At 34.8% G+C, this 15,778-nt stretch overlaps 1 protein-coding gene across 7 annotated transcripts in view; it reads left to right on the top strand.

Moving 5' to 3' along the window:
• SLC4A10 (solute carrier family 4 member 10) overlaps positions 1-15,778 on the top strand; it is a 294,893-nt gene that overhangs the window by 164,812 nt on the left and 114,303 nt on the right. For all 7 annotated transcript variants that reach the window (XM_019457640.2, XM_019457673.2, XM_019457667.2 and 4 more), the window contains one exon: positions 13,360-13,548. In XM_019457640.2, coding sequence (XP_019313185.1) covers positions 13,360-13,548 — 189 coding nt within the window. The remainder of the gene's footprint in view (positions 1-13,359; positions 13,549-15,778) is intronic.

Genomic DNA, 15,778 nt, shown 5'->3' with positions numbered 1-15,778 from the left:
TTGGGGGGGGGGTGGGTGATGGGTATTGAGAAGGGCACCTGTTGGAATGAGTACTGGGTGTTGTATGGAAACCAATTTGACAATAAATTTCATATTAAAAAAAAAGCAAACAGGAAAGAGAAGCCTTCCTTCTGAGTTTCATACTACACCTATGAAGAGCTTTCCCTTTATTTTTAAAAACTTTTTTAAATGTTCATTTACTTTTGAGAGAGAGAACGGGGGAGGGGCAGAGAGAGTGAAGGAGATGCAGAATTTGAAGGAGGCTCCAGGCTCTGAGCTATCAGCACAGAGCCCTGCTCGGCTCAAACTCACAACCGTGAGATCATGACCTGAGCTGAAGTCAGATGCTTAACCGATGGAGCCACCCAGGCGCCCCAAAGAGCTTTTCCTTTAAATGAATGAACCAAAGGGGCTCCTGGGTGGCTCCATTGGTTAAGCATCAGACTTCAGCTCAGGTCATGATCTCACAGTTTGTGAGTTTAAACCCCGAGTCAGGTTCTGAGCTGTCAACACTGCTGGAGCCTGCTTCAGATTTTGTGTCTCTATCTCTGCCCCTCCTCCACTCATGCCTGCTCTCTCTCAAAAATAAACAAACATTAAAAAATAAATAAAATACCTAACTAGAAAAAATAAAATAAAAAAATAAAATAAAATAAAATAAAATAAAATAAAATAAAATAAAATAAATAACTAAAGCCAAATAGGCTATATGAACTTAAATACAGTATACTTTTCAGAGGAACACAGGATGCAGTAATGGATCACTCTAAATCAAGACTTAAAGAAAAGGGTTAACTTAGGAATTAGCAAATTTCTTGTGAATGCTGGAACAGTAGTTATCCAACTTAATTTCTTAGCTTTACATTATGGGGTCCTGCCGATAGCCCCTAAACATTTTTATGTTTTAATTAGGAACCAAATGGCTGGGTTCTTCATGGTACTTTGCAATTTAGGAAGCTCTTTTAAGTAATTCTATACTATCTTTTTGATACTCAAAACAAAATTGGGCCTCAGTATTATTATTGTTATCCTTTCTTTATAAATAAACTGAGATTCTGAAAGTTAAAGATCTTGCCCAAAATAAGGAGTTTGTTTCTGCTGTTTATGTCAGTGATGACATTACCTTTGAAAAATGGAGTAATCCAAAATACTTTTGGATTGGCTATATCTAATGAGGCTGTCAAATTCCTCAACCTGGCAAAATTAGCCTCAGAAAATACCCTTCATAGTTTTACCAGGTTTTAAATTTCTTAAAGCATATAATTTCTAATGCTTTCTTTAGAAATTTATTTCTACCAGGAAATCTTCTCCCATGAATTTGACTAAACCTCTGTTCATTTCATCACCTTAGTTCCGTTTTATTGTCTAAATTTATGCTTCCTTTCCCTACCACTGCTCCTTTCCCCAAGCTGTGGGAAGGTTGTTAGCTGTGTTAATTCTCGCTCTTGAAAGCAAATTACATTTTCTAAGTCTATCCTTACAAAGGAAAGTAGTTCAATGGAAGACTTGATACCCCAAATAGCTTTTATTCTTCTTGTTTAATTAGTCTGTATCTTTCTGTCTCTAAAGTAGCTCATCTTGAATGTCCCATTTACAGTGTAGAGCACTCTGTAAAATACCATCCAGAAGATGTCATTAGTTTAGAGCTAATACCACATTACAAACATATAATTAAAAATACTTGTTGATCACTATTACCTTAGATTCCTTTTCACTCATTAATGAGAGGAGATTCCCTCTTTTTGAGTAATTGTAATTTGACTTCTTTAATCCAAAGGTATTTATTTCTGCCTTCAATAAAATCTTATTAGAACATTTTCTCCCTTTAGCTTATAATGATTTTCTTACTGTTTACTTATTGCTATTTTTACTTTGTGGCAATTGAGCCCTATTGCTAAGCGTAATAAGTATGCTTCATATTTTTAAGACTTCTAACTTTATATTTTCACATTATATTTTATTATCATGGTAAAGTTTATAAGATAGGGAGGAGGATATATGCCCTATTTTATAAACAGATAAACAGAAAATGATGTATCATAGGTAATACTGGCAGACATGGGAATAATTTCTTTTATTAACCTATAATCATAAGTTTGGTTTTATTCTATTTCATGATAATTTGTGACCTTAGTGGTTAATAATAAGACTGGAACTTATCTTCACCTCTTATTTGTCATGTTTTCCTGTATGTTAGGCACTTACTAACATATGAATCACTAGTTTCAATTTTCCAAAAGCTGGATATAATATGTATCTTTAAGGGCTCTAAACTCTTACATTTTGTGAATGTGCAGGCTTTGCAGCATTAATATTTTCTAGACATTTTCTAATAGAGAAATATGACCCAGATATTGTTTTAGAATTATCAAGGATTTTTATATCAATGTTCTGATTTAATAGAGTCTTAGATAATTCTTTCAAGAGATTTTTGTAGACTTAACAGGAGGAAATCCCATTTGTATCTGGCAGGTCTGTCAAGAATGTCTAGTATAATTAAAGTAGGATTTTCTTTTGGACAAAGTTAATTTAAAAATGTCTATTTCCCAATGTTTCAGGAAACTCAGGATAAACTTAAATGTCTTCCTTCAAAATATTATTTAACCTTTTCAAATCCTAAATTCTCCATATGTAATTTCTTACCATGATTTATTCTGACATGGAGATTAATTGTATTTAAAATGCTTCTTAATTACATTCATATAAATTACACGTGATTTTATGGTCTGTGTTAATCTCTTTGAAATTCAGCACCGTAAAGGTTAATAATGGAAGTATTCTGTCTGCGTGTGTATGCTTTAACCTAATTCTGTCAATGGGAGTTAAGAAATGAAAACCAAATTAAAGTTAGTACCATGATCAGATTATCAGTCATAGCTCTCAACTCATTAAAAAACTTTTGTTGTTAAAAATAGACTATTGGAGGAAAAATCAATATTTTGCTCCACTGAATGTAACCTGCAGATTTGGGAGTATGGGAATAGCCACATTTTAAAATATGTCTATACTATTACCATCCTTGATCTGGAAAGTAAGTGTTCTTAGGGTAGTTCACATTTTTAGTGTACACACTCCTGTGAATGGGGTCAAGCAAACTGCTGAATTTAGATTCTTTCTATTTCTCACTCCTACCCCTCGCATCTTTTGAAGGTAAAACAATGGGCTTTTAATGTATATGACTATCTTTTAAGAGGCAGAGATTTATATAGAATTGGTAACATCTCATGATCTCTGGAGGTTTTCATTCACTGGTCAAGATGGATTGATCACGATAAAATAATTGCCCAGTTAAAATGAAACTTAATTTTCATTTTCTGAGGCTTTTTCCACAAAGGGTACTAGTGTTCCTAGAGCCTGCTTGGTGCTAGAAGCATGTGCCTTATTTATCCTTTTCGTTCTTGCTTCTTCCGATATCACCCAGATCTTGGCATTGTGCTTTGGCAGGCTAGACTGTATTATTTAGACATCATAGCCTGCTGAGATTGTAGGACTTGATGCTGGGCCCAAAGCCATTATGGCTCATTATCCTTTCCTACTTTTCAAGGTTAACACTAATGTATGTTATAGTGGTGAAGAGAACAATGAAAGTGATTAGTGAATCAGATTCCCATTGGTACTTAAATCTCACCTCAGTATAAGTTATGTTCTTAAGCAAGATGATTAACTTTTCTAGTTCATTAGGATCTATTTGATGCAGTTATACCTCAGAGGAGTTTACTGTGTATTTCTGTGTGGCTAATGAGCAGATGAGCATTTTTTTCTATTTACTTTCTCTTATGTAACTGTTTCAAATAAGCCCTTATTTCTGAAAAACTGTGAAGCTAGTGACTTAAAGGTTTTTGAAGTGCTCAAGCCTGGAAAGACTGTACTTTGGTAAGAACTAAAAATTGTAATTATGTACATGGGGTTTTATGTGATTCATTTGATTTTGATTAGAATATTGAACTGAGGATACACATCACAGCTTACAAATGAAGCTGTGATACAATGGTATCCTTTTGGTGTTTTAATAACCTACTTTACAACTCATTATGAAGTTTATGCTACATATTTTATATTTATATACATTTTTCCATCTTAGCAAGATTTCAGTGTAAAGTCACATATGTTGGCAATTTATCATTTACTTTATTTCAAATTAATTATAACTACTTATCTCCAAAGAAGTGAGATATAGATTTAAATATTCTACACTATCATACATTTTCAGAATTGAAAGGGACTTCAGAGGTAACTATAGTGAATATCATGGCCGATTCCTGCACATACATTCTACCTCTTTACATTGTAAACAGAAAAGTAATAGAGCAAAGTTTGGCAAATTACACTCTATGTGCAAATATGCACCACTGCCTTATTTTGTTAGTCCTGTGGGCTAAGAATGGTATTATATTTCACATGATTGAAAAATAATGAAAAGAAGATTAATATTTTACAACATGAAAATCATATGAGATTTAAATTTCAGTGTCCATTAAAAGGTTTTATTGGCACACAACTATGCTCATTTGTGTACATGTTCTTTATGGCTACTTTCATGCTCTAAAGGCAGGCAGAGTTGAACAGTGGTTACAGAGATTGCATGGTTTACAGAGCCTAAAATTTTTTATCTGGCCCATTACAGAAAAAGTTTGTCTACCTATAGTTTAGAAAACTGACTCCAGAGTGAAGGTTAGTTCTTAATCAGCCTAAGCCAGTCATGGGGACAATATTTCCTTAGCCAGGGATTGTCTCAGCATGGACAGGGCTATGTCAGTAGGACTTAAGAGAATTTGTCTTTTAAGAGAAAGTCACAAAAGTCAAAGAATATGTGGATATCAACAAAGATATAGATTTCTTTTTTGCTGTTGGCAGCTACCTTATGACCATAAAGAAAATCAGCCTTAAGGTTAAACTCACACCTAGAGGAGGGAGAAACTGACAGAGTCAGAAAAACAGAATTAAATCCAGCCTAACATTGATTTTCCATTATGTGAGCCAATGAAATTCATTGTTTTATAGTTTGATTGGAATTTTTGGTTTTTTAAATTGAAGTATAATTGGCACACATATTATACTATTTTCAGGTGTACAGCATAGTAATTTGACATTTATGTGCATTTTGAAATGCTCACCATATGACTCTGGTTACCATCTGTGTCTCTCTGTATTATCTATGTTCCCTGTCCTGTATATTACATCTCCATGACTTATTTTATAACTGGAAGTTTATATCTCTTGATCCCCTTCACCATTTTTGCTCTCCCTCAACCTGCCTTTCCTAGGGAACCATAAGTCTGTTCTCTGTATCTGTGAGTCTGGTTTTGTTTTGTGTGTTCACTTATTTTATCTTTTACATTATACACATAAGTGAAAACTTACAGTATTTGTCTTTCTCTGTCTGACTTATTTCACTTAACATAATACCCTCCAGGTCCATCTGTATTGTCACAAATGGCAAGAGTTTATTCGTGTGTGTGTGTGTGTGTGTGTGTGTGTGTGTGTGTGTGTGTATAAATACAATATCTTCTTTATTCATTCATCTGTCAATGAATACTTAGGTTGCTTCTATAGCTTGGCTATTGTAAATTATGCTGCAATAAACATAAGGCTGCATATATATTTTTGAGTCAGTATTTTCATTTTCTTTAGATAAATACCCAGAAGAGGAATTGCCGGATCAAATGGTAGTTGTATTTTTTTTTAATGTTTCTTTATTTATTTTGAGAGAGAGAGAGAGAGAGAGCATACAGAAGCAAGGGAAGGGCAGAGAGAGAGGGAGACAGAGAATCCCTCTGCCAGTGCAGAGCCTGACATGGGGCTCCAACTCCCAACTGTGAGATCATGACCTGAGCCAAAATCAGGAGTTGGACACTAACCGAATGAGCCACCCAGGTACCCCAATAGTTCTATTTTTAAATTTTTGAGGAGCATCCATACTGTTTTACTAGTGGCTGCACCAATTTGCATTTCTACCAACAGTGCATGAGGGTTCCCTTTTCTCCACATCCTCACCAACACTTGTTATTACTTGTCTTTTTGATACTAGTCATTCTGACAGATGTGAGGTCTCAGTGTGGTTCTGTTTTGCATTTCCTGATGATTAGTGATGAGCATCTTTTCGTGTGCCTGTTGGCCATTTGTATATCTTTAGATTCAGATCTTTTGTCCGGTTTTTGCTTTTGGCTATTCAGTTGTAGGAGTTCTTTATATATTTTGGATATTAGCCCCTTATCAGATATTTGGTTTGCAAATATTTTCTCTCATTCAGTAGATTGCCTTTTTGTTTTGTTGAGTTTCCTTTGCTGTGCAAAAACTTTTTCTTTGATGTGGTCCCATTTGTTAATTTTTGCTTTTGTTGCCCTTATCTGAGGAGACATATCAGGAAAATGCTACTATGTATGATGTCAAAGAAATTACTGTCTAAGTTTTCTTCTAGAAGTTTTAAGGTTTCTGATCTTGCCATCAAGTCTTTATTGTAAGTGAATTTTTGTGTATGCTGTAAGATAGTCTAGTTTCATTCTGTATGTAGTTTTCCCAACACCATTTATTTGAGGAGATTGTTTTTCCCCATTGTATGTTCTTGCCTCATTTGTTGTAGATTAATTGACCATATATGCATGGGTTTATTTCCGGGCTCTATTTGGTTTCATTGATCTATGTGTCTGTTTTTGTGCCAGTACCATACTGTTTTGACTACTATAGTTTTGAAGTGCTGTTTGAAGTCAGGGATGATGATACCTTCAGCTTTATTCTTCATTCTCAAGATTGTGTTGGCTATTTGGGGTCTTTTGTGGGTCCAAACAAATTTTAAGCTACTTGTCTGTGAAAAATGCCATTTTATTTTGATAGGGATTATTACATTGAATGTATAGATTGTTTTGGATAGAATAGACATTTTAACAATATTAATTCCTTCAATCCATGAGTGTGGTATATCCTCCCATTTATCTGTGTCTTCTTCAATTTTTTTCATCAATGTTGTATAGTTTTCAGAGTATAGGTCTTTTACTTTCTTGGTTAAATTTATTCCTAGGTATTTTATTCTTTTGGATGCAATTGTGAATGGGATTTTTTAACTTAATTTCTCTTTCTGATAGTACATTATTAATTTATAGAAATGCAACAGATTTCTATATATTAATTTTGTATGCTAGAACATTATTGAATTCATTTGTTATAATAGTTTTTTGGTGGCATCTTCAGGGTTTTCAGCAAGTAGTGACAGTTTTACTTTTTCCTTACTAATTGGAAAATGTCTTTTATTTCATTTTATTGCCTAATTGCTATGGCTGGAACTTCCAATACTATGTTGACAAAGAGTGGTGAGAATGAACCTCCTTGTCCTGTTCCTGATCTTTGAGGAAAAGCTTTCAGCTTTTCGCCATTGAGTATGATGTTTGCTGAGTTTGTCATATATGGTCTCTATTATGTTGAGGTACATTTCCTTTACACCTACTTTGTTGAGAGTAAAACCCATCACAAATGGGTGTTTTATTTTGTCAAATACTTTTTCTGCATCTATTGAGATGATCATATGATTTTTATCTTTCATTTTGTTAATGTATATCACCTTGATTGATTTCAACAATTCTTGCATTCCTGGAATAAATTCCAGTTGATCTTGGTGTATGATTCTTTTAACATATTTTTGAAATTGGTTTGCTAATATCTTGTGGAGGATTTTTGCATCTATGTTCATCAGGGATACCAGCTTGTAATTTTCTTTTTCTTTCCTTTTTTCTCTTTTTTTTTTTTTTGTGGTGTTTTTGTCTGGTTGGTATAAGCATAATGATGGCATCATAAAATGAGTTTGGAAGTGTTCCCTTCTTTCAATTTTTTGGAATAGTTTGAGAAGTATAGGTATTAAATATTCTTTGAGTGTTTAGTAGGATTCATCAGTGAAGTCACTTGATCCTGAACTTTTGTTCACTAGAAGTTTTCTTTTTAATACTGATTCACTGTCCTTACTAGTAATCAGTATATTTAGATTATCTATTTCCTCATGATTCAGTCTTGAAAGGTTGTGGGTTTCTAGGAATTTATCCAATTCTTCTAGATTGTTGAATTTGTTGGTGTAGATTCATAGTAGTTGCTTATGATCTTTGTATTTCTGTGGGATCAGTTGTAACTTCTCTTTTATTTCTGATTTTATTTGCATTTTCCTTTTTTTAAAAAAATTTGATGTGTTTGGTTAAGGATTTGTCATTTTTGTTTATCTTTTCAAAGAACCAGCTTTTAATTTAATTTATCTTTTCTATTGTCTTTTTAGTCTCTATTTCATTTATCTTTGCTCTGATTTTTATTATTTCCTTCCTTCTACTAACTTGGGCTTCATTTGGTCTTCTTTTCTAGTGCCTTTAGATGTAAAGTTACTTATTCGAGATTTTTCTTGTGTCTTGAAGTAGACTTGTATCCCTGTGAACTTGTCTCATAACTGCCTTTGTTGCATTCCATAGATCTTTTAGATGTTTTCTTTTATTTCAAGTTTTTATTTAAATTCTAGTTAGTTAACATATATGGTAACATTAGCTTATTTGGTGTGTGTGCATGTGTGCGCGTGTGTGTGTGCATGTGTGTGTGTGTATTTAGATCACTCCTGATTGTGGGTTGCCCCTCTGGTGTTTGGTGAGAGCATGTCTCTGCATCTCCTACCAGTCTTGATGTGGTGCTTTTATCCTTTGTTGTGGAACAGGTGTTCGGCTAGTTCTCAGGTTTTTTCACAGACTATTTTTCCACATGTAGCTGTATATTTGTTTTGTCCATGGGAAGAGGTGAGTTCGGGTCTTCCTATACCATCATCTTGAATCTCTTCCTTTGAGTTTTCTGTTATTGATAAGCCCAACTCTGCCTTCACTTCATATACCATTATAAAATAATTATGAATGTATTAAAACTACCCAAAATCCAAACCTGGGACCCATAACCTACTTAAAGGAAATCTTACACTGGAAAATATTTACTGAGGGTTTCAATATTCTAATCAGTCCATTAGGTGCCTTATATATTTGGGCCTACAGCATATGAGATAGATATTATCTCCATGTTACAAATAAGAACGCTGAGGTTATCCAACTTTATAAGATCACATAGCTAGAATGTGCTACAGTGACCCAAATCTGTTTCCTTAGTCCATTTCCCTTTTACACTGAAGTAAACATTGTTTGTAGGGGAGAATTATGCTAATATTGAATTTTTTGTTGTACTCAGTAGGATTGTGGAAGGCAATTCATTGTGATATGCTTGCTTTACTCCTTGTATAAGGAGTTAGTGCCTCAAAAAATTAAATAGTTAATATTTGATAATCTGGGAGCAGATTAATTATACCGAAGTTGTTGTTAAATTATGAATTTAGTTTTTAGAGCAGTTTTAGGTTCACAGAAAAATTGAGGGGAAGATACAGAGATTTCCCATAAACCCCTGAACTCACACATGCATAGCCTCCCTCACTATCAATATCCCTCACTAGAATGTTACGTTTGTTACAACTGATCAACCTACATGGACATGTCATTATCACATAAAGTCCATGCTTAACACTGGAATTCACTCTGAATGTTATACATTCTGAATGGATTTGGACAAAAGTATAATGACATGTATCCAGTATTATGATATCATACAGAATATTTTCACTGCCCTAAAATTCCTCCTGTTTCATGTATTTATCCCTTCCAAATCCCCTAGTTTTGAAAAAGGAGATACTTGTTCTTTTGTTGTTATTATGTGATTAATTAGTGTTCTTTAGTATTTTTTATTACCTAAAACTCCTCCTGCAAAAAATGAAAAAGTTATGAAATTGCTGATATCTGTTTTTGACTTACAAAATGGCGGTTTTATATGAGTCACTCTGATGCTAAGGTAAAACCTTGAAGTTTCTATTTATTCCTACTCCTACCCACTCTCACACAATTTTGTGTGTATCATTACGGTATCCTTTCTCTGTATGTGTGTATGTACCATAAATAGAATCATACAATATCAGTTCGTTTGCGACTTTGGTTGTTTCTTTAAAAACAGAATTGACTATGTTTTTTTTTAATTAAAACATTTAAAAATTATTATTGAAGTGTAAAAAATTATTATTGAAGTATAATTGGCATATAATGTTATATTAGCTTCAGGTATACAACTTGATTCTGTAGTTCTATACATTACTCAATGCTCACCCCGATAAATGGCTCACCATCTGTGCCTATACAATATTACACTAGTACTGGCTATATTCCCTATGCTGTACTTTTCATCTCCATGACTTATTTTTTGTTTTAATTTTTTTAATGTTTATTTTTGAGAGAGAGAGACAGACAGAGAGATAGAGAGAGCATGAGCAGGGGAGGGGCAGAGAGAGAGGGAGATACAGAATCCAAAACAGGCTCCAGGCTCTGAGCTGTCAGCACAGAGCCTGATGTGAGGCTCAAACTCACAAACCATGAAATCATAACCTGAGCTGAAGTCAGATGTTTAACCAGCTGAGCCACACAGGGACCTCCTCCATGAGTTATTTATTTTATAAGTGGAATTTTGTACCTCTTAATTTCCTTTATCCATTTCATTCCTCCTCCTACCTCCCTCCCTTCTGGCAACCACCAGTTTGTTCTCTATATTTAAGGGTCTGTTTTTCTGTTTGTTTGTTCATTTCTTTTGTTTTTTAGATTTCACGTGTAAGTGAAGTCATATGGCATTTGTCTTTGTCTGACTTATCTCACTTAGCATAGTATCCTCTAGGTCCATCCATGTTATCACAAATGTTAAGATCCCATTCTTTTTTATTGCTAACACTCCATTGTATATATGTATGTATATGCCACATCTTTATCCACTCATCTGTTAATGGACACTAGTGCTGCAATAGACATGGGGGAGCATTTATCTTTTTTTTTTTTAATGTTTATTTACTTTTTGAGAGAGAGAAAGACAGAGTGTGAGCAGGTGAGGGGCAGAGAGGGAATCCAAAGCAGACTCCAGGCTCTGAGCTGTCAGCACAGAGCCTGAGGCAGGGCTTCAACTCACAAACCACAGGATCATGACCTGAGCCAAAGTCTGTTGCTTAACTGACTGGGCCACCCAGGTGACCCTGGGGGCATTTATCTTCTTAAATTAATGTGTACATTTTCTTTGGGTGAATACCCAGTAGTGGACTTACTGGATCATATGGTAATTGCATTTTTAATTTTTTGAGGAACTCCATATAGTTTTCCACAGTGGCTGCACCAACTTCCATTCCCTCCAGCGGTGCACAAGGGTTCCCTTTTCTCCACCTTCTCTCCAACACTTGTAACTTCCTGTCATTTTTGATACTAGCAATTCTTACTGGTGTAAGGTGATAATTTTTTTTGGTTTTGAGTTACATCTCCCGATGATTAGTGATGTTGAGCATCTTTTCACGTGCCCGTTGGCTACCTTTAGTCTTCTTTTAAAAAAATGTCTATTCAGGTGCTCTGCCCATTTTTTAATCAGGTTGTTTATCTTTTTGGTGTTGAGTTGTGTGAGATTGTAACATATTTTGGATATTAGCGCCTTCTCAGATATATGATTTGCATATATTTTCTACCATTCAGGAGCGTCTCTTTTTATTTTGTTGATTTCCTTTGCTGTGCAGAAGCTTTTTCATTTGATATAGTCCCATTTGTTTATTTTTGCATTTGTTGCCATTGCTTCTGGAGTCAGATCCAGTCAGGAGCTGCTTTGGAGGGGTGCTTGCAGAGGCAGGTGTGTTGAGTGGGGGTGGGTGTGCAGGAGAATGCTCAGGTGGGGCACACAGTGCTAACAAGGTAGATGGAGAGTGTAGAGCTGGCTCCCACAAATGTCCTGCTGTCTAGATGGGGGGTGGGGGGAGTGAAAGAGAAATGGCACCTGCCAGAACTTTCGCTCCCAGTGAAATCTCCTGTAGATCCCTGCGCCTCCGGTATGTCGATAAATCTCCTTCACGTACACACCAGACAGTTTTCAAACTGCTGCTTCTGTGCTGTGTTTTCAGCGGAATTATTTAGTAAGCTGGCCCTTTAAGAGTAGGGACTACAGTTTCCTATTGCCTTAAGGCTCCCCTGGAGTTAAGCCTGTTAATTATGAAGCTCCTGGAATTAAGCCCTGCTGGTTTTCAGAGGCAGAGATTTTAAGGGAACTTTTCTTACCAGAGTGGGTCCTCATTGCCAGGACTGCCTGGGGGGTGGGGGGGTCTGATCCTCTTGCATTTCCATGTTTGTGATGTCCAGTCCTATCTGTGATTAGTGCTGCTAGGGGTTTGGTTTCCAATCACATCTCTGCCTTTCTTACCCTTTTGTATATGGCCTTCTCTCTATGACTAGCTGTGGAAGGCCTGTTCTGCCTGCCTTCAGGCCATTTTCAGTTCTGTAAATGTAGCTCTGATCCTCCTACTCCACCATCTACTCTCCTTCCTACAATGAGGTTCACTGAAGTGATCTTGGTATATGACCAAAAAACTTAAAATTCTGTTACTCATCTACTTATTTTATAGGTGTTTCTGACGCTACTATGATAAATATCAGTCTGCTTAATTATAGCCTCCGAAATCTCACCTTTATTCTTTGTTTTATGTTTATAGAAGACCTTTTAAACATAACCACATTTTCAAGGAAGGTGTGCCAGGGTTGACTTAATATCCATGTGAAAGAGTTGTTTACTCTCCAAATGCAATGACTAGATAGCTGCCTAAGCCTCCCTGCCTCAGACTTTTACAGATGGACTTTTGTTTACCTGAAGAGGAAATATGGAAGTCATTTTCTGCTAGAAAAAGGGAGAAAAAACCATATTAAAATATAAGTATAAAACCACCTTACAATTTTATAATTTTTTTATGTTTATTTATTTTTGAGACAGAGACAGAGCATGAACAGGGGAGGGACAGAGAGGGAGACACAGAATCCGAAGCAGGCTCCAGGCTCTGAGCTGTCAGCACAGAGCCCGGCGTGGGGCTTGAACTCACGAGCCATGAGATCATGACATGAGCCGAGATCGGATGCTTAACCGACTGAGCCACCCAGGTGCCCCTACAATTTTAAACATAGTAATTATATTGACACTACCACTGCTACTGTTTCCTCCCATCAGTGTGAATAATGGAGAATATAAAGTGCTTTGTTCTCAATACAACTATGTCCATTTAAAAAATAACACTCCATTAAATTGTTACATATTTAAATTGAATGGTTTATATTAACATTTTTTCCCAAGTCTTTTTGTGCAACATTTCAACAAAAAGAGGCAAGTTTCTGTTTGTAAGACCGTATCTAGAGATTCTTAAAGGAGTTCATTCTATTTTAAGGTGAATAATATTATCTAGGGTGTGCATATTTGGACTCAGTGATTTGCTGCTTGCATACTATGCAGTGCTAATCTTTTCTTGCCTTTCCTCTTCAGACATGGTCCTTGACCAACAAGTAAGCTCAGGTCAGCTCAATGAAGACATACGTCACAGGGTCCATGAGGCACTGATGAAACAGCATCACCACCAGAATCAGAAAAAACTCACCAACAGAATTCCCATTGTTCGTTCCTTTGCTGATATTGGCAAGAAACAATCAGAACCCAATTCCATGGATAAAAATGGTAAATGTTTCTTTATTGTACTCTTTATGTTTATTATAGGTATCTGAAATTTCAAAGTGTCTCTAAATTCTTTAAAACGTATTTTATTTGAAAACATAGTTTTCAATTATTGTAGAATTATTTCTTTTATATATGTATAGAGATATATATACATATATCTCTATACACACACACATATATATAGTCTGATTATCAAGCATCAAACTATAGAAATTTTAACAAAGAATTTGTTTCCTGAAATGCTCATGAAAGAACACAAAAGAACTTTTGTCTAATGAGAAGTTACGTACTCAAATGCAGTGAACGTTAAACCAAGCATCAGTTGTATCCCAATCAAAGTCTTAGTCCTTGTTCCACAACTTGAGAACGTAATGTAATGCTTTAAGTTATGGTTGTTTTGGTTAAAATGAATAAATATCACCAGTTATTGTTTGTGGAAAAAAGATATTGATTTCGTGTTGTTCATAGTCGGCAAATTCCATGAGAGATTATGATTGAAAAGACCAGCTGGTGGCTCTGCATATATGAAGCCTGATTTCCAGCTCGTAGGCTCATTGCTGTTTGCTGTGCTATGTCCACACTGTCCATGGAGCCACATGTACTTACTATCCACTCACACCACAGAGATGACACCAACCACTGTTTTTTTTAGCAATCATGCCTTACTCCTAGTAGTTTATGCTTGAAACTGTTTTCTCCTTGTGTGGTTTGTTCTCTTGCATCTATTTGAAACCTTCATCATTTGCACTAAGGAAGTTGCTTAGGAATCTCTTGTTGCATCCATCCTGGACATTAGTCTTGTGAAGGAAAATAAAGTTATCATGAGGATGATACGAATTTGTTAAATTTTCATCAGCTATAAAAGTTTCCAGCTTTAAAAGATAAAAAATTAATGAAAAGTAATTTCAAATGCTTTACTAGACAGACTGGTTGCGACAAATGCACTAAAGCACGTATATTACTGCATGGACTATTTTATGTCATTTCACTTCTACTTTCAAAAGCGTTAGTGATGCCTTAAATACAAATGCATGAGAATGAGTTCTCTCCACATTTTGCTTTAAATAGGATTTTTAAACCGATTTTCCTACTACTGAATCAAACATATACTTATAAAAAATGCTGTAATAAATCACTGAAGATGGTTAGATGTACTGTTGTTTCAGAGCATAGAACCAGTTCTTAATGGCAAAATGATTTTTGAAATACTTATTTGATTTTTAAAAGACGCTTCAATAACAATGTAGGTCATTGTCATTATAGAGCAGTCTATAGTTGTGCATATACAGGTATCCCCTGCTTTCTAAAAGTTCCCATTATGCCACTTGACTTTTATGAAAGACTTACATTAGTGCCTGTTTTCACTAACCAAAAGAAATCCGAAGAGGATTTTGTTTTTACGAAAAAAGCTATTACTGTACTAATGTAGGTCTTAAAAGTGAAGTGGCATAAGGCAAACTTTCACAAAGTGGGGGATGCTCTTCATGCATTTTAGCTTATAAAAGGTTTCATAGGAACACTTTACTTTTGCATAGCGATGGAAACCTGTAAAAAGTTCAGTAAAGCTCTTTATGACATATACCAGCTTGTATTTGTAGATTTCACTGGGCATTTTGAGAATTTATAACTTACTTTGAATCATAGCACATATTTAAAATATATTCATATTCTAAGTCATAATTTGCTTTAAAATATGTTATACATAAAAATGATGAAATGAAACTTTTATATTCTGAGGCAATCTAAATGTAGTACTTTTATTATGCTTATAATACTAGTACTTATTTCGGTGTGATGATATAAAAAAAAGAGATTCAGATATTTACTAATTTTCACATTGGGCTTATATCTACATGATTCTAAAGATCTTATTAAAATATTTCTGTGAACTAATTCTCTACCAATATAAGCACATTTTAAAAATTCTGCCTTCATTTCATTACTTTTAATAGAAATCATACCATAAAACATATGTCTATAAGAAGGACGTGTGTTTATTTAAAAATTCAAGGCTTGTGGGCTGTGAACTAGCCATAATTTATATTTGAAATTTTCCTGGGGATAATGTTTACTATAAAATAATTTTATTGCATTTGTTCTTGGAGGGAAGAAGGTAATGAATTTACTGGATGATTAATTTATTGTAATATCATGTAGACTAGACACACTACTTGTTACTGCTTTAAACTATAATTCTCTATAATTCTATAATCTATCTATCTATAGACAT

Source organism: Panthera pardus, unplaced genomic scaffold (assembly GCF_024362965.1).
Source record: "Panthera pardus isolate Hobbes unplaced genomic scaffold, ASM2436296v1 HiC_scaffold_10, whole genome shotgun sequence".
NCBI lineage: Eukaryota > Metazoa > Chordata > Mammalia > Carnivora > Felidae > Panthera > Panthera pardus.
Note: the sequence above shows the minus strand (reverse complement) of the source record. Positions and strands in the feature narration are given on the sequence as shown.